General features: G+C 30.7%; 6 protein-coding genes and 1 pseudogene across 6 annotated transcripts; 4 read left to right on the forward strand and 3 right to left on the reverse strand.

Annotated features, from left to right (window-relative positions):
* Positions 1-1,603: 1,603 nt before the first annotated feature.
* On the forward strand, positions 1,604-3,038 carry LOC124925399 (mitoferrin-like). The gene is made up of 2 exons (XM_047465394.1): positions 1,604-2,594; positions 2,697-3,038. The coding sequence occupies exons 1-2, from the start codon at positions 1,830-1,832 to the stop codon at positions 2,889-2,891; spliced, it is 960 nt and encodes a 319-aa protein (XP_047321350.1). The 5' UTR covers positions 1,604-1,829; the 3' UTR covers positions 2,892-3,038.
* On the reverse strand, positions 2,940-4,695 carry LOC124925400 (probable protein phosphatase 2C 1). Its single transcript, XM_047465395.1, has 9 exons — positions 4,478-4,695; positions 4,351-4,402; positions 4,208-4,287; positions 3,978-4,130; positions 3,824-3,903; positions 3,646-3,743; positions 3,384-3,581; positions 3,264-3,312; positions 2,940-3,176 (listed from the first exon to the last, which is right to left on the reverse strand). Exons 1-9 carry the CDS (start codon positions 4,609-4,611, stop codon positions 3,118-3,120), a joined length of 903 nt encoding a protein of 300 aa, XP_047321351.1. The 5' UTR covers positions 4,612-4,695; the 3' UTR covers positions 2,940-3,117.
* Positions 4,696-4,793: 98 nt separating this feature from the next.
* Positions 4,794-5,644, forward strand: LOC124925401. Its single transcript, XM_047465396.1, has 2 exons — positions 4,794-4,939; positions 5,008-5,644. The coding sequence occupies exons 1-2, from the start codon at positions 4,891-4,893 to the stop codon at positions 5,421-5,423; spliced, it is 465 nt and encodes a 154-aa protein (XP_047321352.1). The 5' UTR covers positions 4,794-4,890; the 3' UTR covers positions 5,424-5,644.
* A 2,015-nt stretch (positions 5,645-7,659) lies between these two features.
* On the forward strand, positions 7,660-8,811 carry LOC124924999 (GDSL esterase/lipase At1g06990-like). The gene is made up of 3 exons (XM_047464978.1): positions 7,660-8,256; positions 8,361-8,544; positions 8,642-8,811. The coding sequence occupies exons 1-3, from the start codon at positions 7,660-7,662 to the stop codon at positions 8,809-8,811; spliced, it is 951 nt and encodes a 316-aa protein (XP_047320934.1).
* Positions 8,812-12,450: 3,639 nt separating this feature from the next.
* On the reverse strand, positions 12,451-13,926 carry LOC124925000 (spermidine sinapoyl-CoA acyltransferase-like). Its single transcript, XM_047464979.1, has one exon. The coding sequence runs from the start codon at positions 13,924-13,926 to the stop codon at positions 12,451-12,453; it is 1,476 nt and encodes a 491-aa protein (XP_047320935.1).
* Positions 13,927-16,968: 3,042 nt separating this feature from the next.
* LOC124925001 lies at positions 16,969-19,202 on the forward strand (annotated as a pseudogene).
* Positions 19,203-22,718: 3,516 nt separating this feature from the next.
* Positions 22,719-24,149, reverse strand: LOC124925002 (spermidine coumaroyl-CoA acyltransferase-like). The gene has a single exon (XM_047464980.1). It carries the CDS (start codon positions 24,147-24,149, stop codon positions 22,719-22,721), a length of 1,431 nt encoding a protein of 476 aa, XP_047320936.1.
* Between the last annotated feature and the right edge of the window lie 18 nt (positions 24,150-24,167).

Consider the following 24,167-nt stretch of genomic DNA (forward strand, 5'->3'; position numbering starts at 1 on the left):
CTACAACTAAAAGTCTATAAGTAATCTAATGACTAAAGACTAAATTATAAACATAACTTAACTTATGAAATTGAGAAAAAAAATATAAAAATTTAAATAAATGTAGAAAGATACATGTGAGAATTATTAAATATTTGTGAGATTTATATATGTTGAAGTTTGAGAGGACAATTTAATTTGTGACTCCTCAAGTATTAAAATTAATATCATACAACAATTGTGATGACTTATTTTGTGAAAACTTCATAGTTCATCAATAAGATTGTTAATTAATATTCTCACCTAATGAGTATCTTCTCCTTTATTCTTATTTAAAGATAAATTTAGAATGTTTTTTTTTTTTTTATATATTCTCGTCAAAAGAAAATGTTAAAGAATATAATTAAATAAATTATTATTTCTTAAGATATTTTAAAATATCTTAAAAGTAAACTGTAATAACAAAGATATTAAGATTGTGTATAATCCAGTATATAAATAGAAACTCAAATCGTGAATGAATGAAGATGGAAAACTTACATATATTCATGATTTTTATATATTATGTATATTTAAAGAGTCATAATCTAATTCTACAATTACCATTTTTTTTTTCTTTTAACATCATTCTTACTTATATATATCAATAGGTTTTATTTGAGCATTTGATTATATTTATATTAATAGGTTTTATTTTATTTTATTAATAGGCTAATATAGATCATGTTTCAATGATTAAGATTTGAATTAATATTTTCATATTTATTAAAGATGTTAGAGCAATTAAACACATACTAATATATTTAAATATGAACATGTCAATACTACCATCACGTAATGTGAGATTTCATGGTGATAAATTATTAATAATATGATATTTAAGTTTGATATGTTTAGATATATTAGCATGTGAATACTATCATCACTTTAATTAATGTAAGATTCCGTGGTAAATCATAAATCCCTTAATAGTTAATAATATGATAAGTACAGTATTAATAAAATGGGATTGTTTATTTTAGGTTAATATTATTTAATGTTAAATACTTATAATTAATAAATATATGGTATAAATTTTAATGCTATTAATTTTTAATTTTATCAATAAATTTAATATATATATATATTTATAAAAGTTGCATGGATTCAAATTTTAAAAGTTGAAAAAAGAATTGTTATAAATTTAATATTATTAACAAAGTATAAGTTATTTTTTATTTTAGTTAAAAAAAAATATGATAAAAATTCATAATTTTACCTTGCAGTTCAATTCTGAACAATTTTAATCTACATTACTAACTTTTATAAAATAATTTAAATTATAAATACAATTAAATATATAATATTACTAATATATTTATTTATTTATAATAATACAAATCTTCAATATATTATTATATATAAAAATATGATTTTATCATTTTTTATATATAAATACAATCTACTTACAGTCACCTAAAATATAAAATATCTTTTATTTAACAAAATTAATTTATTCATATATATTTTTATTTTATTTTATTTTATTTTATAAACCTAAAATAACTAAGATCCCTAAAATCCTGGAAGTATTTAAACTGGATGCTTCTGCCCTATAGTAGACCAGTTAATCTCCTTATTCAACTGTTCCTGCTTTTGGTGGAATCCAATTACAATTGGATCTCTTTTTCTCTCTCTCTCTCTCTATATATATATATATATATCCCAAGATGGCTCCTTTCAAGAACCTAAGAAGAGCTTGACTCTTGTATGGCGATAACCCACTGGAGGTCAATTCAAGCGCAGGTTCAAAACCCTAGAAATCTAGTTCCCAGTCAAACTTCTCCCCTGTTAGCACCGAATCACCTCATATGGCAACCGACTTCAAAAAATCTGATCTTCTTCCAGTTCCACAGCCGCCCGAATTTCACCCGGAGATTGTCGTCACGCCGGCACACGATGGGCTTCACTTCTGGCAATTCATGGTCGCCGGTTCAATTGCCGGATCCATCGAACACATGGCGATGTTCCCCGTCGATACAATCAAAACCCGTATGCAAGTTCTAGGTTCATGTCCTATGAAATCGGTCAGCGTTCGTCAGGCCTTTGGATCAATACTCCGAATCGAAGGCATATCCGGCTTTTACCGAGGAATCGGCGCGATGGGTCTAGGCGCGGGGCCAGCACACGCCGTGTATTTTTCGGCTTACGAGATTTGCAAGCAATCGTTTTCCGTCGGCAATCCCAACAACGCCGTAGCCCACGCGGCAGCTGGAGTATGCGCGACTGTTGCCAGCGACGCAGTGTTAACGCCGATGGATATGGTTAAGCAGAGGCTACAGTTGAGTAATAGTCCATACAAAGGAGTGATGGATTGTGTGAAGAGGGCTATGAAAGAAGAAGGATTTCGAGCTTTCTACGCTTCATATAGAACAACTGTTTTAATGAACGCACCATTCACCGCGGTTCACTTTTCAACATACGAGGCGGCTAAGAAAGGATTGAACGAGATCTCACCTGAGAATGCCAGCGATGAGAAATTAATCGTTCATGCTACTGCTGGTGCAGTGGCTGGAGCTTTGGCTGCCGCTGTAACAACTCCACTGGATGTGGTCAAAACTCAATTACAATGTCAGGTATTATAATAATCCTCAGATCCCTCTTTTTCATGAATGATGTAAATTTCTATGCAGTCTTCAAAGTAATTTGCTGAATGATCGAGGGTTTGTTTACAACAGGGCGTTTGTGGATGTGATAGATTTATTAGTGGTTCTATAAGTGATGTAATTCGAACTATAGTGAAAAAAGATGGATACAGAGGCTTGATAAGAGGATGGATGCCGCGGATGCTCTTTCATGCACCTGCTGCTGCAATCTGCTGGTCAACTTATGAAGCCGGAAAGACATTCTTTCAAGAACTCAACGATGATTGATCATGATGATGATGCCCCATTTTTATGAACCTGTGTTATTTATAATGAGAATACAAATCGAGGCTAATTAGTGAAATGCCAGAAATTTTACTGCATTTTTGACTTGTAGAAGAGATGATGCTGTTTTCATTAGTTTCGATTTTATATCTTAAGGATTGAATGTTCTTTAGGACACAAACAAATAGAATTAGATGGTTCCTTCTTGTTTGTTCCTCATTAGAATGGTTCATGTATAATTCTTTACCACTTGGCCAACAATCACTGTAATGTCATCAAGCTTTCCACCTGCCAAAATTCTGTCTCCTTTTAGAGTAACCATTACAAAAACTGAAAGACAAAAGTCGAGAATCATGTTATCATTAATTCATTCACCTGTTAACTTCTGTCCTAGAAGTTTCTTCCACCAAGGGACGTCGAAACCCTTCTCACCAAGAAAATGAAAAATTAAAGTTTACACAACATCAAACTGCAAGTAATTACACGAAAACATACCCTTGACCTGGCCTCGATTGAGTATGGAGAGTCATATCTGAGATCGAGAGAATGTTTGTGAGCAAGTTCAGCTAATGCTTTGGCAATATCGCCGCCTGTGGTTACTATTGCAGCAATTTCAGTGTCGAAAACATTATCGAAAACTCCATCAGAGCCCATAACAATGATGTCCCCCTCTTTTAGCTGCACACTACAGACCTGTTTTTCTTTTAAAGTAAGTAATTTTGTTTGTCGCAAAACGGGAAAGAATTGAAAACATTACCGTGGCATCGAGGAAAGTTTGACCTACAGCTTCAGAGCTTAGCTGATAAGGGCAGTCGAAATAATGTTCAACAGGAGATGTGGAAAAGATTATCTGACCTAAATATATGTGTGGATCAAAAGAACATTAATGGGCAGGTGGGTAACTAAAGACGAACCTAGACTTAGATTTGTACAACCTTTTCGAATGATTCGCAATCCACAATCTCCAACATTGGCAATCTTTAAGATTCCTTCACTCTCAAGCATAGCAACGATTCTGTTAAAAAAAATTGTAAACTACAATGCAAAACCAGTTCAATTGCTAAATTACAGAGTTTCTGAAAAACCTACACGGTTGCTGAACCTATAGAAGACGTTGCAGCATGCGCTTTCTTCAGAAGAATTTGAGGATTATAATTAACCTCCTCATCCTCAATAAAACGTGAAGCATTAGCCATTAGCTCCCGAGAAAATAATGAAGGATCTACGTTTTTCTCAGCCCACCTAAAATATATCAAGTCACTTCTTGCTTCAAATTTCAATCCATATATATATGGTTATACTTTGCAGATTAAACTTACCCAGAAACGCCATCAGCAATGGCAATAGTTCCACCATTGTAACTGCTGATAAAGAATGCATCTTCCCCACCTCGATCAACCTTAATGAAAGAAAGTGGAGATTTCAAATATACACAACAAGATAGAAAGAAAAACTCGCTCACCTTTTTAGGATGTGGGATGAGGTGTGTTTTGATTTGGAGTGACAAATCTAACCTGCAAAAGCAACCAAGATGAATGTTCAAAACAATTGATGAACAATAGCAACAAGAGAAATGAAGAAAGTAATACCGAGCAGGGATTGATTCTGAAGTAGTAGCGCAACAACGAGAAATAGAAATATTATTTCTCTTCTTGGGAAATGGGTCCCTTTTGGATGAACTTCTGATAATGGAGAATGAACATCTCATTGCCGCCATAACCATTCCTCTTCTTTCTCTCTCACACACACAGTTGTGTCACCTGCTTTAATCTTCCACCACAGCCCAGAAAAATGGAAAACACAGTTCAGAGATGATTTTTTTTTTTTATTTAAAAAAAAAACTGATATTTATAAAAGAAAAATATAAATTTGAAAAAGAAAAAAAATATTAAAAGGTAGAGAGTTTTACTTTTTAGCCCCTCCCTGCTCCAAGGGTAGAATCGGCCTCTCTCTCATTCTCTTTCTCTCTCCACGATACTCTCGACGACGACGATCAGGATCAATGAACGCCGCCGTATCGTCCGATTTTCCTGATGTCCAGATCGTCTCAGGTTCGTAACTTAAATAGTACTGGTTTAGTTCTTTGGATTCTTTTGCTTCAGATCTATTCATAATGCAGAGAATCCAGACGGGAGCGATTCGGATTCGAATGCAGACGATTCGTCTGAATATTACCAGCCAATTTCTGCGATCGATGATGAGTATCTCTCCGATCAAGAGGATTCAGTCCGCGACGCGAACGAATCGTCTGATTTGCCGAACGGTTGTGTAAACGGAATAGAAAATGGAGTGAATGAGGAGGATGAAGGAAGTGAAGACGAAGAGGAGATTAGAAACCGAGAGGTGGCTGATTCTGAAATTCGTAGAGCGTTCAGAGAGGACGAAAGCCGCCGGAACGCGCCGTTGACGGACCAAAACGCGTCTAGGGTCATGGCTGCGATGCAGGGAGTTTCATTGGGAGGTTTGACTCCGGATTGGGCGAACCGAATCCCCGAAGATCAATGGATGGACCGGCTTAGAAGACTTAGGGCTTGAGGATATGGACCGGAGTCGGTTCGGTTGATTAAGGGGTAAGAAAGAATCAAAATCAATTTAATTAACTGTTTGATTATGTTTTATATATTATGCATCATCATTGTGTGATTTGAGGATCAAACCGTAATTTGTCCTTGAGCCAGCCCTAGTTTGTTTTGGATTATCTTTAAAAGTGTTAGTAAATTAGTTTCCAACATATTTTTTTTCTTTTTTTTAACTGATTCTATTTATTATGGATAGAAAATATGAACAATAATTCTGAAATAAAAAGATGATTAGACAAGGAGAACGTCTGTGATCAAATTAAGAGGTTCTTAAACACTCAATGTCCTATATTATAAATCAAGATAATTAAAGTTTTTAGTATGCGAACAGTTAATGTGTTTATAAAGTATAAACTAATTAAGATGCCTGAGAATTTTTTACACAATTTGCCGGTGGATTTATATGTTTTAAGTTTTAACACCTCTTACTTGAGCATTCACACTCTTCAAAGATAAAAAAAAATGTCTGATTACTTTTTATAAAAAATAAAAAAAATGAAATATCGGTACACAATAGGTTATTGAGCTTGTAAATATTCGAGAAAAACGATTAATTTTTCGACAAACTCTACTGACTTTTCATAACGAATCTCAGAAAACGTCATAATAATAATATTATGAATGTGCTACGGTAACAAAAATAAATGTTGCGGCCCTAAAATAATTTCGGCACTCTTTACCGTCCTAGTGTGCACTTAAGCCAGAATTCTGTTTTTTGTTTTAATATTCTGTTTTGTTTTTCATTTCTGTTTTTCAAACTGAATTATGTTATTTTCTAGTAGTTGTTGTAACTAAATATTCTTAGGTAAAACAACAACTATATAAGGTTGATCTCTCTTTCTCAAGTATCCATGAAATAATGAGTATATCAAATTTCTTGTGAATGTTATTCACCCCTATGTTATTATGTATTGAACCTTTGTTTTGGACTATTTGGTATAGACCAACAATATTTTTTTCTCATTCTTGATTTTTCTTTTCCTCTCATTTCAAATTCTTCATTACAAAACTCTTTCGCTGCACTTTGATTATATTTTTTCCACATGGTCCTAGAGATCAAAAATTGATTCTTAAAATCAAGAACTCATAAACATTAGTTACAAAACAAGTCGTAACAGAATGATACGCATTTGACGACTACAATCATTAAAAGTTCGACGATTTTTTTCAACCAAATAGTCCATCAAAAAATAATTGGGATGATAATCCAAATATGTAGATCTGACATCTTAGCCACATTAATCCAAATTTCTCAGTAACTATCCAAAGACTCGGACATCACTCAATGAATCCATTAATATTTAATACTTCACAAAAACTCTAAATACTAGTCATCACTCGACAATGCAAAAGTAAGTGGATTATCGAGAGGTGACTAGTATCTGGAGTCTTTTGTGGTATCACTGAGATTCAATAGGTGATGTTCGAGTCTTTGGATAGTTGTTGGAAAATTTGAATTGATGTGCCTAATTGTATGACAGACTTACATAATTGAGTTATCATCTAAATTATTTTTTGGTGGATTATATAGTTAGAGAGAAATTGTTGAACTTTTACTGATCGTAATCGTCTAATTCATATCATTTATAATGCTATTATTATGATACTTTTTGAGATTCAGTTTGAAAAGCGATAGAGTTCGTCGGAGAGATAATCATTCTTCTCGAAAACTTACGAGTTTGATAACTTATTGACTAACATTTTCTAATTTTTAGTTTGTTTTTTTTTTATTTTTTATTTTTATTTCATGTCATGCTTTTGTCGTCTTGTTTAAACGAATTAAAAAAATATTTGACATAACTTAACTTATGTAATTCTAAATATAACATTTAATATAATTTCTCTATTGTAACCAATAATTTGTATTAATAAAACAAATAAATAGATTTATTAAAGTCAACATCATTTTATCAGGTCATATATATATATATTTTGTTTTTTAAACATAATTGTCACAAAACTTGTACATCATTTATAGAATTGAAAATTGAATTATTAAATTTGATTTTCCAATCAACCAATCAAGTAACAACTACGTGATTGTGCATGGAGATATATATAGATAAAATGATAGTTTCTATATTCATGATCTGTCAAAGCACATGATCATCTATCCTATAAGAAGCAATATCTGTCACAATTATTTTCTACTCCCTTACATATATTAGGCATATAGCTAGCTATAGAATAGAATGGGTAAAACATTGATTATGTTTCCGTTGATTTTTGTTGTTAGTTTGTTGATGATGATAAATGGTACGTTAGCTTTGCCCAGTTTCAAGTCCATTCTCATATTCGGTGACTCATTTCTTGACACGGGCAACAACAACTATATCCCCACCATTGCCCGTGCCAATTTCCCTCCATACGGTCAGGACTTCCCGAACCACGTTGCCACCGGTAGGTTCTCCAATGGGCTGCTCATGTCTGACATGTTGGCGTCAGCCCTAGGGATAAAGGATCTTGTCCCCCCTTTCCTGAACCCAAATCTGCCGGATGCTGAGCTGACCAAAGGCGTTTGCTTTGCTTCCGCCGCATCGGGATACGACAACTTAACGATGGCGTTGGCCGGCGCGATTCCGGTGTCGAAGCAGCTTGAGTACTTTGAGAAATACTTGGAGAAGCTGAAGGTGGTGGTTGGTGAAGATGAAGCAAACGGGATTGTGAATGGCTCTTTGACGGTGATTTTTTCTGGTAGCAATGACATGATCCTTAGTCCTCGCCGCCTGCAGCTTGGACCTGAAGCTTTCGGAGATTTCATCTTGGACAGGGTCCAAGATTTCATTAAGGTACGTAGGTTTATTTACTATGAACATTTTTTTATCCTATCATTATGCATGCATGCATTTTCCTTACACTAATTAATTCATTGTATATATATATATATATATAGGCAGCATATGCGAAAGGGATCAGGAACATTTTAGTGGCCGGAATTCCAATGGACACAATGGGCTATAACCAGAAACTGGTGAACTTGCTGAGCAGATTGCAGGCATCTCTTCCAGGGACTAAACTTGTTTATGCAGATCTTCAATATGCCTTCTCTTCCTCGTATCTCACTGCCCATGCAAATGGTAATTTAATATATTTGTGTAATTAATTCCTTGTATAATTAATTGTTAAGTTATTCATGATAAAAAAATAAAATGGATTTAATTAATGTAACAACAGGTATAACAGAGCTACAAGTTCCATGCTGCCCTTTATGCATTCCAGCAGGAGGAATAGCATGCCCAAACCCAGATAATTTCTTCAGATGGGATGTTATTCATCCCACTCAGGCTGCCTACAAGATTATTATAAAATACCTTATTGATAATTCCATTCCTAAGTTTGCTTAATTCATTCATACTACTATATATCATGTATATATACAAACCCAAGTTTCTTTCTATTTATGACAGACGAAAAGAATAAGAATAGATAAATGCTCTTCATTAATCTTTATTAGGTATATTAAAGAATAAATAAAATAAAATCGCAGGCAGAACTTACCGCTAACTCAGTAACTTGAGTTTGAGTTTATTGAGAAATCATGTATAATGTATTTATATGAGAAATTGATAATTAATTTATTAATGGTTAATTTTTAGATTAATTTTTTTAAGCAATTAATATTGATATTATTATTTAATATAGCCATAACAACACCAAATCAATTTATAATAACATTTATTTGTGTCAATTCACTCAATAAAATAACCGTACATGAATTTATTTTTTATATAGATATAAAATTTTGATTTAACAGTAAAAATAAATTTTAAAAATATTTAATTCTTAATAAATGAAATAAACTTTTTAAAATTGAGTATATTAAATTTTATGAAATTTAAATTTTTTAATTAATTTAAAATCAAGAAATAAAATATTAAATAATAAATTAAATTTACTTTGACTATTAAAATTTGATAAATTATAACAATTTTAAAATAAATTATAGAACTAATTTAGAAAAAAATCAAACCAACTATAAAACTTTTTTTTGAGAGAGATGAACTATTGTTTGGTGAACTATTCGAAACCAATTAATGATAGTTGTTTCAAAACAATTATTCTTTCTGAATGAAAAACCATGTGGATTACCTATTTCGAAATAAGGTCAAATATATGTTGTTAATTGTAATTATTATTAAGACTGAGATATACAATATTTATTTTCTTAAAGAAATATTATAGATATATAATTTTGACTAATTGTATTAGACAATATATTTAACTTTTAATAAAAAAAATATTTATAGTTGTCAAGATTTGAACACAAAATCTCAACTATATTTTTTTTATTAGTGAATCTTTAACCATTAATTAGCTATCCATAATATTTATAAAGTTTATTATTATTAAAAATATATAATAATCGTATATATATTATTATAATAGAAATATTCAAATAATTAATTATTTTATTTAAATTTATTAAAAATAATTTTAAAACAAATATTTATAATATCAACCTCAAGGATAAATCTAATATTTTTTAAAATATTAATTAAATGTGTGGAAGACCGGGGAAGGCCCATAAATTGAAATGTGTTATAAAAATTGGGTATCATAGCACATGCAAACAATGAATGATGAATGGGTCTATTACCCACCATTTTAATTCATTTTTTTTTGTTCTCTCTTAAATTAAATGAATAAAGTTTATTTCTCTTATAATAAATTTATTTTATTTTTAATTTAATATATTTTATTATAATGTTTGGATAATATAATTTTATTTTATTTTAATAATTAAGTTAATACGTTTAATTAAATTAAATATATATTATATTAATGAAATTAAATAATTTGTGAAGTTAGAGAGAAGAGGGGTAATTGAAAATAAGAATAAAAAAGTGAATGATTTAGAAAAATGAAAAACGATGGGTAAAAAAAAACATAAATCTTTTAGTTTTAATATATTAGTTAATAACTAAAGAGGTAAAACCTCAAATTCATATATTTTTGTTTTTTTAATATTTTGTTTATGTTTTATCTAAAAAAATATAATTAATTATTTTTAAAAATAATATTATATTATTTTAAATAATAAATAAAAGTAAGGTAAAGATATTTAACTTAAATTTATCATGTGACCCTATATTTTGTGTAAAAGAGGAAAAAAAAGTTGTATATATGTTTTATTATTATTAATATATTTTTATATAAATAATTAATTTAATAAATATATTTAATTATTAAATTATATAAAAAAATAGAAAGAAAAAAAAGAATATAATAAAGAGGGGAGAATTAATAAAAAAGATTAAAAAAAAGTAAGAAGAGAAAAAATGTTACGAGGTAAAAAAAAATTGAGTTTAAAGCCAAATGTATTTATTATAATTTTGTATGTTAATTTATTAGTTAAAAAAATTAGTGTAACATATTGTTAAGTACCAATAAATCTACTTTTTAAGTCAATTAAAAGTAACTAATATATACACAAATAACAAACAATAAAGTTAAAAAAATAATCAAAAACAAGAACATACAATACAACATAAATCAAAGACATTTGGAGTTATATTTTCTTTTTAAGAAAAATAGAGAATATTTAATTTGATTGATATTTTAAATAATTTTATTATTCAAAAGATGTATAATTGTAATTTTATCATTTTCATTAGCATTTCTCACATCAAAACAAGGGATTTCTTGATTTGATAAATTAAGAACTCATAATTGATAGGTTGCTATGGTAATATCAAAGAAATTAAAGTTCCCTCATCTTGATGATCAAATGTCGACTATCATTCTTCAATATTGTAAAAATAAAAGATCTTTACATTTTAGAAATACAAATCCACATTATATCACTCCAACATGTAGAGATGCGGCCTCAGCTTCCAATGAACCCAGAAACCACTCTACTATTCTGTTTTCATAAAAGAGGGGGAAATAAGATTTTAACGTCGCTAAATTTTAGTAGCTCCTCAATAGTGTTGATAAAGGTAATTAGTGCCGGTGATATTGACCTTTACCGTCAGTTATAGCGATGCAAGTCGGAAATGTGTATTTTTGTATTAGCGGTGCTCTTACCAACTGATTTTATTATCTGCGACGATTGTTAGTGGGTAGTTTTAGTATTTAGCAGCCGTTTTACTATCAAGCAATTTATTGCAATAATAAAATTTAAACCCTAACAATATCACTTGTCTACACTTTTAGTTTTTGGTATGGATGTGACTATGATTGTTTAAATAAGTGGATGTTCTGCAAAGTCTTACATAAAGTGAGTTAAATACTAGTTTAGTTGAGAACGCTGTTTTTTTTTTTTTTTTTTTTTTTTTTGTTGTTGAGAACGCCGGGTTCCGCTACTCCTATGGAGTGCGATTAATCCCCGCAGGTTAAGTACATAGCCCGTAAATATACTTAACCAATTAACCAGACGCAGAATTTGGATATAATATTAGTTTAGTTGTAACTTTTTTAAATAAAATTTTATAGTATTTTGCTATTATTATTAATTTAAAATAAGAATTAATATTATTGTTTATAAACAAAAGTAATTATATTATATAAAACTGATAAATTTGTAGATAGAATTTTTTTTTAATAAAAATATTAAATTTATAAAAAATTAACAATACATTAAACTAAATTTTTAATTTTAAAAGTAATTAAAACCGTATTTCCAAAGTGAAGTTAGATATTATACAATAATTTTAAGGGTTATGAATTAATTAATTATTATTTTTTTGTTTATCTGCATCATCCAAATTTAAAATTAAAATAAAAGAATATCTCAAAACAAACCTTTTACATTATTAATTTATTAATTTTTGTAAAAATATTTTATTTTAATATAATATAAATAAGAGTTATTTAAGTCTCACAATAAAAACAATATCGAACTCGAAAGTAAAAAGTGACATCAAACACACTTAAATACAATAAATATTATATTTATTAAAATAAAAATTATCACACACCAAATTACACATTAATTAAATAACATAATAGTAATTGCATCATACCTTGCAGATTAACTTTGTTCATTGGTGAAGAGCATGTATTTCTTGCTTAAACTTGTCCATGGCAACCTTGGGAAGTCCAATGAAAACCTTAACTCCATCTTTATTGGAATTATCCAACCTAAGTGGAGGCAACAAAACACACAAATTATTGTTTCCAATCATATTATATGGAACTGGCACGATATTCACACAACCTCCCCATCCAAAATTCTCTTCCTCCCGAATACCAGCACTTCGCCAATCTGTTGCAAACATTACTCCTCCTCTACTTTTCAATATTGTCCCTATATTCTCCGATCGAGTCCTCTCCGATGAACTCAATGAACGTCGAATGAACTCGGGCTGAGAACAGATGTTCTTGGTCTCTTTAATCAACTTAACCATTTTCGAGAGAGGCCCCTCAACTAGGTCTCTCCCTATAACAAATATTGGCGATGATAATATGAAAGAGTTACCATAATATCCCTTTGGTAGTTTTGGATGATCTAAGCGATCTCTCAACCCCACCATCATGACAAATACCGTTTTGTCATCTGGGTTAAACTCCAACGCTTTGAATCTCGATCTCCAAATGTAAGAACTCAGTGCCTCGAATGTGGTGACGTTGTCTCCCAATTCCGTCGCTAATTTAAGCTTTAGCCTCTTTATTCCGTCGCTAGATATATCGACGCATTCATTTATCAACTCAGAGGAAAGATGCTGGGATTCTGGCAAATTGTTTGGCTGAGAATTATTATTATTATTATTACACACCGCCTTCTCCTCATCTGGCATAATATTTACTATCAGCCTTTCCCTTTCCCAAACAGGAATCACCGACGGTTCAACCTTCCCGCCGGCCAGTTCGGCCAACGCTTTAAAAAACTGAGCAGCTCCAAACACGTCAACAATAGAGTGCAATATGCTCATCCCGATGATGAAACCGCCGCAGGGGAACACAGTTACTTGGAGACGGAGAGGGTGGTATGGTTCTTGATCATCCTTATTTATGGGCGGCTGGTTATAAAATATGAACTCTTTGGCTACCGACGTAATCTCTCCATCCATATAATTAAGAGAGCTCAGATCGCAATCCAGTACGGCTGCCTCAAGGAACGGGACTCCAATATCTTCTTCATCCGAGTTGAACGTTATGCGAAGGCTTCGGTCAGGGTCGTACCTCATGATTTTTCCGGCGAGAGGGTAGTAAAACACGACAGTTCTAGCCAGACTCTGTTTCAGAACAGAAACAGGATCGGGGCAATTACTATTGGGAGGGGCCACAGCGATCGGACGATAAACATAGAGGGTGTGCGTGAAATTCTCGAGGGCGGTATAATTGTCAATAGTTGAGAGAAAAAGGTCGTGACGAGGTATGGGTGCAGAGGGTTTCACCAAAAGAGGGTCCTTTCTCATCACGCAGAAAGAAGTTGAAATGGGTTCAGAGGGTTTCACCAAAAGAGGTTCCTTTTTCACCACGCAACAAGAAGTTGGTTCATGCGTAGTACTGGCCATGGATGAAGATGGTGCTGAAACTCGATCAGTTTAATTATACAAAGATTGAGTTGGCTATTGCTATATATATTGCCTTGGAATTTAGCTATTTATAACTTATAATCCAACTAATGGTAGGTGAGATCTAGTTTTTCTATTTATTATAAAAATTACAACAATTTGTTGGGTCTCGGTTTTTGTTCTAACTTTTTTGTTTGTTAAAACTGATTCAAATGTTTATTATTTAGACACAACAAATAAATGTTTATTACTTTTTTGTGTATATATGTTTCTATAATTATATGTTTCCAAATACATAAACAAAGTGTTTTTAATGGGGAACAATTAGAACATCCTACTCGACAATCACAATTCCCTGACGGTCTATCTTTAAATATCACTATATATATACCAAGCAATTTTTACTAAAACAGAGGTAATAAACAGAAAAATCACTCTTGTAGGTAAGGCCCACCAAGCTACAGGCTCTAACTACCACACTAGTGCAACCAACCATGAGAAATAACAACCATTCCTATATATAGAAATTAGACCAAACATTCAAATCAAAGTCATAATTTATAAAAAAAAAATTAAGAAAAACATTTTAAATTTTTAATACTTCAAATTTATTAATTTTTTAAGACTTACCTTCATTCTTGGCATTTGGACCCAATCAACCGCAGTCCTAGTGACCTTTGAAAGTTAGAGTCTCTTAGCAATGGATAAAAGTCTGTAAACATAAAGAAATCATAAAAATACATATCTTATACAAAAAAAAAAAAAAAACAATATGCCAAAAAAAAAGCCACGAGAAAAGATAAAAATAATCAAATAAATTGGTACAAGAACTTGGGTGTTGTCTCGTGCATTTCTTTACAAATTTGGCTTGTTAAGAAATCATTGGATTAAATTAACTCTAAATGAAAATTTGACGGTTCTTCAATATTACTTTAGGTCATACATTTTTATTATTATTTTTCTTAGAACACTGAGTTCCGTTTCTCTTATGAAGTGCGACTAATTCCCACATGTTAAACATATAATCCACAAACACACTTAACCATTTAATCAGACGCAGATAAGAGCGGAGCCAGGTACAAGCCGGCCCGGACTGTAGCCCGGGTAGCCCTAAACATCTTGTATGTATTTATCAGTAACGACGGTAAATTACCGTTGTTATTGATTATTTTCCGTCGCTAAAAGGCACTAGTGATAGTAAAGTTAGTTTATATTGTTTGTTTATTTGATATTATTGTAAAATTAGCCCGGATAGATTTTTTTGATAAAAAATTAGCCCGGTAGGTTTCAAATCCTGGCTCCGCCCCTGGACGCAGAACTTACCGCTTCTCCTATAGGTCATACATTTACGTTATAATAACTTTGTTTATTAGTCTAAAAAATCATAAAAAAATTAGGATAAAAGATATTATAGTATTTAATTTGTGACTTGAACGTTAAACCAACAATACCTACAAGACTACAATTCAAAATTCTACGAAGCAAATAATCTTTTATAAGACATCATAATGTAATTTAATTTAGCAGCCCAAAATAATATATACCGTTTCAATTATGTTGCACTTGTAATGAAATGATTTCAAATACTAAATAACTTCACTAAACAATCTTGGTGACAAGAGTATAATAAAAAAATCATTAAATAAATAGTTAAAAATATTATAAAGTTGCTCAAGATATTAAAGTAAAGAATTTCATAAACCTATTTTCATTTTGCCTCAAATCCATATATAATGAATAATTTTAACGTATGAAATTAAGAAAACTAATAAAGTTATACAAAGTTTAGTAATAAAGTTACAAGAAAATTATTGATTGTAAAACTTGTTAGAATGATTGCGATAATGCATAAATTTAAATCATTTCTTTGAATTCTAATTAAAGTAAACTGATTAAGCTACTTATAAATTAATAAAACTAATAAAGTTATACAACGTTATTTTTTTTTTTCTCACTTATGTTATTTTGTGGGGGTGTTTAAACCATTCTCATTATAAACCATTTAAAATATAGGAAAAAAAGTTCACTTAGACATATGTACTTGTACAACTAGCTCATTTAGACGTATGTACTAATAAAAAGTCATTTAAACGTATTATCAAAAATAGGCTCATTTAGCTTCTTTTACACTAAAAAAAAAACGCTTGATTAGCGACGAATAATTATCGACGTATAGTTGACATCGGAAATATGCGACAGATATTGCGACGGTTTAATCCACGAAAAACATAAACGGTCACAAATATAATAAATAAAGAAAACTTTGTCGCAAAAAATAAAGATATTTATCTATGATCAACTATCATTGCTAAATTAAAAGGTAAATTTCCGTAGCAAAATCTGTCAATTAATTTAAACTATATTTTGGATGAAATTTGAGACGAAAAATGATTATCGTCGAAGTTTTTTTTAGTTGGTTAAAAAAACCGTGGAAAATAATCGACGTGAAAAATTCGTCAAAATTTTTGACGTTATATTCCACCATTATTATGTATATAAAAGATAAAATCTTACTTAATTAATAAAATAAATAAAATATAATTATCTTAAAATTAATTTATAAATAAAATAAAATATTTAATATTATCATAGCAAAAAATCGTGAATAATATATAATTTAATTATAAATTAAATATATAACTAATTAGTTTATAAAAATATAAAATACAATATTCTTGAACAATAAAATAAATAAAATAGAATTATTTTAAACACAAAATTAATATATAAAATAAAATATTATAATTGAGCGTCAAAAACTACGTGCATAATAGTTGAGCGTCAAAAATTACATTGGATCATGGGGCGTCGAAAAATACATGGATAATGTTGGGGGCGTCGAAAATCCCGTGGAAACAGTTTACCTTCATTCCGCATCATTTTAATTTTAGTTCCCACATTTAACCACAAGACCTTCATCATCCCTCGCGCTTCCTCTATCTCAACCGCTACTTTCACTCTAACCGGGACTTCATCCCCTTCCGGCTATCGGTCAAATTGCGCAACTTCAAAGGATTGAAGATCTAGTTCGATTCTTCTCATATGGATCTGTTTTCGAGCGAGGTAATCCTCTTCTTCTCCTCTATACTTTTGATGACGATCATCCGATTCCCTAAACAATACTCCATTGTTTGATCTGTTTTGTTTTTGTTATGCTCAAATATGAAATCTTATTTGAATGAAATTATGTGCATCGCGTTCTGCGTTTGACATTTCGCTACTAGAATTTACAATCGTTATTCACTCATCGTTTACTAAACTGTAGCGTAGAATTAGTAATTAGGGTACCACTAAAGGTATAGAGTTTTCCTCAAACTCACACATGACAGGATTTCAACCATTTGAAGTTTTCATAGCTCTAATTCCACCGTCTCATGTTAATTTGTAGAAATGTATGATCATATTTACAACTTTGATATAGACTTATTAAAAGATAATTTTATTTAGCTATTGATAACATATATACGAGAGTAGCTGATATTCTTTCAAATTTGAGGCAGACTGGATTAAAACTGCTTCTTGCCCCTCTTAGTTCAAACATTGTAGTGCGTTATGAAAATCATTTAACTTTTTTAAAATCATGGGCAGTTAGTATAGCATAGCTGCTTCTGGAAGCTCGATATCGACTCACTTCTTTGCTTCTGTGTTATGATGTTGTTTTTGATTCAACAAACACACTTTTAAATCATTTATAGATCGTTTCACTTTTACTGGAGTTGGGTCTGAGAAACTACAGAGGACATGTATCTTCTTGAATAATCATTTCATTCATTTGAACGTTGTGATTTTAAATTTATGAATGGATGGATGAATGAACAGACTACTTTGATGCAAGCTTGTCAACATGGGCATTGGGAGGTTGTTCAGATTTTCATTTTCTTCAAGGCCAATGTATGATTTATTTCTTGTTAATTTATTAATGTTGTTTGAATTGACTTATTATTAACAGAGGATGATCTTATTAGATTCACAAAGTAGATTATCTGAATGGAGGAACTGCCCTTCACTTGGCTGTATTGAATGGACATTCTCGATGCATTCGCCTCTTTCTCACAGATTATATTCTCAGTTCTCCAAATGTTTGGGACATCCTTACTACAACAACAAATGATGAGGACTCTAATAACTCGGAGTTTGACAAAAGATGTGTAATCTCGCTTTGTTTTTTTTTAAATTGAGTTGTGTTTGTGTTGGTATTATAGGGCATTATATGAGATAATCAATAGATCTTCTTATAACTGCTCTTCATATAGCTGCACATGTTGAAACTGTTCATTATTTCTTGATTTTAGAGCTTCTGTTTCTCAAGTTACTATTGGAGATGGAACTACAATTGATTTAATTGGTAAATAAATTATTTCCATCTTATTATTGCTTAATGCATTTCCCTTAATATAAGTTTATAATCACAAATTATGCGACAAGTGCAGGATGTACTCCTCTTCACTACGCTGCTTGTGTTGGAAATGCTCAATGTTGCCAGGTTTGTGCGTGTTTTGGCCCACTGCCACAACCTGAACTTATTCCTTTGCCTTTTCTTTCTCTTCCTCTTTTCAACATGGTCAAGATCGCTAGGTAAACAAAAATGCAATTCCAATGTCATACTCATTGTGTTCTTAAATCTTAATTCAAATATTTTGTCTCTTTTGACAGAGAATGCGGATGGAGGAGTGATTCTATCACATGTGTTGTGTTGTTGATCTATGTGTCGTTTGTTTGGAGAAAAAATGTATAGTTGTTGCACAAGGTACGGACCACCTTCAAACCAATGGAAAATGTTAAATTATTTCTAGTGTTACATGCTTTGCATCAAATGTATAATAGGCAGTTGAATCGAAATAGTCAATAGATTTATCATTTTTAGTTTATAGTTTTTCATTTTTGTGTACTTCTACAGGCTGTGATCACGAATTCTGCACACAATGTGCTCTATACATGTGTTCGACAAACAACACGACTTCAACTGCAGGCAACGAGCCTCCAGGTTCAATAGCGTGCCCTTTATGCCGACACAGAATAGTATCATTCGCAAAGCTCATTTCCACCAGCCCTTTGCCAAAGACAACGACTTTATCATCATCGTCCACCATTTCACTCTATTCTTGTTCAACAACAACTAATCATCAAATTTTGCAGGAGCTGTTAGAGACATCACCATTATGCAGAACCGAAAGAGAAAGGTTCCAGTGCACGAGAATTCCTCCGCTAGGATCATCTTTTCGTTCTTTAAGCTGTCAAAGGTTTCCAGTTACTTTTGATTCAACAAACACACACTTTTCCAGTTATATATTAAGATATATATTATAAATAAAAAAATATTTAAATATATGTTTTATTATTATAATAATTTTATATAAATATATAAAAATATTAAAAACAAATAGAATAGATGAGAGAAAATAAATAAAATGATTAGAAAGAGATTAAATAGATAAAAGAGAATAAATAAAATAATTAGAAAAGAATGAAATAGTAAGAGATAATAAATAAATAAATAGTGATGAGAGAAAAAAACATTGAGATTATAAGTTTAAAAGCTGAGGAGTAAGTGGAAAAAAATTGAGTTTAACGCAAAAATGTGTTTAATTATAATTTTTTATGTAAGCTTATTACGCAAAGTTACTATAACGTCTTATTACCCAAATGCCCAAAAGCTATTTATAAACGCCAAATTAATCAAATAAATCGCCGAATTAATCAAACGAGGCCAATGTCGGATTTAGAATTTAAAGTTCGGTGGACTCAAATTTTCTAAAAAAATTTATGAATAAAATGCCTATTTTTTAAAATTCATAAAATAAATAATAATTAAACAATATTTTTTTTAAGGAATTATGTCCAATTTTGTTTTGTAATAGAAATTTTTTGAAACAGAAACACGAAACAGAAAGAATAGAAGTAAAAAAAAGTCTTTAAAAAATAGAAAGAGGTAGAGAATATAAATTCTCCAATGACAACTCAATATTGATATTTGCCTGCCTAGTCATAGTCACTTTTATTAAATAATAGAGGAATGACAGAGAGCGCAACTGAGAGAGCGATGGTCGCGACTGAGAGACAACGATTGGGAGAGCGATGGTCTACGTGGCCGACATGTGGAATTAATAAAAAAATAAAAAAATAATAATAATTAAAACACGTTTGTAGAATATTCTCTCTTCTTATTAATTAATTTCTCTCTCCTCTTATTAAATAATTTCTCTCAATCTTTACAAATTAATTTATCTCATTTATCCATATTCTCACTATTATTATTTTACTCATTTATTATCTCTCATTTAACGGTTAAAATAACTCAATAATTTACAACAAACTCTCACATTAAATATTTTAATAATATATTTAAATAAATTCTAAACCCTAAACCTTAAACTCTAAACGCTAAACTCTAAATCCTAAATACTAAATTCTAAACCCTGAAACCCTAATTAATATCACTGATATTGAATTATGAATTTATTCTTTTTATTTTTATTTTATTTTATGACTTTTCAATTCCTTTATTTATCAAATATTTTTTATTTATTTTTTATGACCTCTTTTTTCTTTTTTTATTATTATTTTATATGATAGAAATTATTTAATAAGAGGAGAGATAAAATAATTAATAATAAGAGAGAGAATTTTCTTTCGGTCGCTCTCAAGTGGCTCTCTATCATTTTTCTAAATAATATATAATCTATTCATTCCTAATTAATTTATTCATCTCTTTAATATTTTATATTACAAAGTTTTTTATTTCATTATTTATGAGCCGAAAGAAAAACGACTTATTTATTATTTTATTAAAAATCCTAAAATAGAAGAAAATAACAGACATAATTCATTTGCTTTATTCCTATAATCAAATGTTCAGAAAATCAAATAAACAAGTCAAATAAATTACAAACAATCAAACACTTATCTTTTATCATACTTTGACTTTTTCGAAACTAATGACTTCTTCGTAGGGGATTCTCCATTCTTGACATAAGCTCCATTCTCGCTCACCCTCGAGAAATCCCCTCTAAGTCTTCATAAGCGCACCACAATCAAACACGATATCACTTCAAACATCGCTAACACTTCTACGTACTCTTCTAAATACCTGAACTCTTCTACCTACCCGCGCGTTTCTTTGAAACGTAGACTATTTGTTATGTAAAAAAAAATTATATATATTTCTTAAAATATAGATAGGTTTCAAATACATAAATGATAATTAAATAATAAATAAAAATAAAAATGAAAAACATTAATAATATAGTGACACATTTTATAATTGTAAATAGTTAAAAATAATAAATAAAAATGAAAATGGAAAACATTAATAATATAGTGACATGTTATATAACTTGTCACCAATAATATTTTGATAATTAGAAACATAAATTTAAATGATTATCACAAATGACCATTTTATTTTTTTATTTTTTTCTCATGATATATAAATACAACAAATTTATTTATTTATTTTATTTTTATCACAATTTATCTAAATACTTTTACGAGATTATTTTCAAATATCATAAAATAAAAATATGATTATATCTAAACTAATTATAAAAAAAAACAATATATATATATATATTATTATTATATTATTATCTCATATTTAATCCTATATAAAAAGTCAGTATTTTTTTTCACATTACAAGTGCAATAAATTTTTTTTATTTTTTTATTTATAATTCATTTTATTATTTTCAAATATCATCAAAATACTGTAGGATTATTTGTAAATTAATTATAAAGTAGAAAACAAGATAAATATATATATATATATATATATATTATTATCTCTCTTATTTTCTGTTATATATAAATATAAAGTCTTATATTTTTCCCTTTTCCCTCATTATAAGTAAACCATCTTTCTTCCTCTTTTATTTAATTATAATAAAAAAAATATTAAATTAAAAGAAAAATAACAATACACTAAACTGAATTGTTAATTTTAAAGGTAATTAAAAATGTATTTTCAACATTGTGGTGAAGTTAGAAATATCAATTATCTTTAAAGTAATTTTATGTATTAGGAATTAAGTAATTTTTTTTTTGTATCTGTATCAATAAAATTTTAAATTAATATAAAAGAAAATCTCAAAACAATCCTCTTACATTATTAATTTATTTATTTTTTTAAAAATATGTTATTTTAATATAATATAAATGAGAGTTGTAAAATTATTTTATTTCGCTCGTAATTGACGAATACATATTCAATTCCTACCGTGGATGCACGCCAATGGTCACTACTTGTGGAACTTTAATATCCACGGATTTACAATCCTTATTTTTCGGAAAAAAAAATAGTCAGTGATCACATCACTATTATCGTCGCTATTCCAGAACCGTACATAAGATCTTCATCTCATACGACTCCTCGAGGATCACAAAAATCTATGATTGAGTTACGAAAACTTCTAGATAGATATCCTACATCTGAATAAAATTCTTTCTGAGTTAAAGAATCTCTTTCTAGTTGTTCTGGAACAATTAAGAGGAGACACTCCTTCTCCCGAAATTACGGAACTATTTTGTGGTGTTCCTTAGACCAAAACCAAAACAAGCTACTCCGGATAAAAATAAATGAAATTCAAAGATCTTGGGAAAATCCAAACAGAGTTTCTAAAAAATAAAATACACGAAAATGAAAAGCGTCGTCAAACCTACTTAAACATAATCAATATTATATTTATTCAAATAAAATTTGATTTTACATCAAATTATCACTCCAAATTACACATAATATTAAACAACATAATAATAGTACGTAAATGCATCATATCTTGCCGATTAACTTTGTTTGTTCATTTGTGAAGAGCATGTATTTCTTGCTTAAACTTGTCCATGGCAACCTTGGGAAGTCCAATGAAAACCTTAACTCCATCTTCAATGGAATTATCCAACCTAAGTGGAGGCAACAAAATACACATATCATTATTGTTTGTCATATTATGAGGAACTGGCACGATATTCACACACCCTCCCCATCCAAAATCCTCTTCCTCCCGAATACCGGCTCCTCGCCAATCTGTTACAAACATTACTCCTCCTCTATTATTCAATACTTGGCTTCTAATCTCCGATCGAGCCCTCTCCGACAAACTCAATGAACGTCGAATGAACTCGGGTTGAGAACAGATGTTCTTGGTCTCTTTAATCAGCTTAACCATGTTGGAGAGAGGGCCCTCAACTAGGTCTCTCCCTGTAACAAATATTGGCGATGATACTAAGAAGGAGTTACCATAATATCCCTTTGGTATTTTGGGATGATCTAAGCGATCTCTGAACCCAATCAACATGATAAATATCGTTTTGTCATCAGGATTAAACTCCAACGCCTTGAATCTCGATCTCCAGATGTAAGAACTCAGTGCCTCGAATGTGGTGACGTTGTCTCCCATTTCCGTCGCTAATTGAAGCTTTAGCCTCTTTATTCCGTCGCAAGATATATTGATGCATTCATTTATCAACTCAGAGGAAAGATGTTGGGATTCTGGCAAATTGTTTGGCTGAGAATTATTATTATTACCCTCCTCCTCCTTCTCATCTGGCATAATATCTACTGTCAGCTTTTTCCTTTCCCAAACAGGAATCACCGACGGTTCAACCTTCCCGCCGGCCAATTCGGCCAACGCTTTAAAGAACTGAGAAGCTCCAAACACGTCAACAATAGAGTGCAATATGCTCATCCCGACGATGAATCCGCCGCAGGGGAACACAGTTACTTGGAGACGGAGGGGGTGGTATGGTTCTTTATCTTGATTGATGGGCGGCTGGTTATAAAATATGAACTCTTTGGCTACTGACGAAATCTCTCCATCCATATAATTAAGAGAGCTCAGATCGCAATCCAGTACGGCTGCCTCAAGGAACGGGACTCCAATATCTTCATCCGTGTTGAACGTTATGCGAAGGCTTCGGTCAGGGTACCTCATGATTTTTCCGGCGAGAGGGTAGTAAAACACGAGAGTTTTAGCCAGACCCTGTCTCAGAGCAGAGACAGGGTCGGGCTGTCTCGGAGAAGAGACAGGGTCGGGGCAATTGCCATTGGGAGGGGCAATAGCGATCGGACGATAAACATAGAGGGTGTGCGTGAAATTCTCGAAGATGTAACGATTGTCAATCGATGAGAGGGAAAGGTCGTCGTGACAAGGTATGGGCTCAGAGGGTTTCACCAAAAGAGGTTCCTTTCTCACCACGCATAAAGAAGTTGGTTCATGAGTAGTACTGGCCATGGATGAAGATGGTGCTGA

Source organism: Impatiens glandulifera, chromosome 2 (assembly GCF_907164915.1).
Source record: "Impatiens glandulifera chromosome 2, dImpGla2.1, whole genome shotgun sequence".
Classification (NCBI taxonomy): domain Eukaryota; kingdom Viridiplantae; phylum Streptophyta; class Magnoliopsida; order Ericales; family Balsaminaceae; genus Impatiens; species Impatiens glandulifera.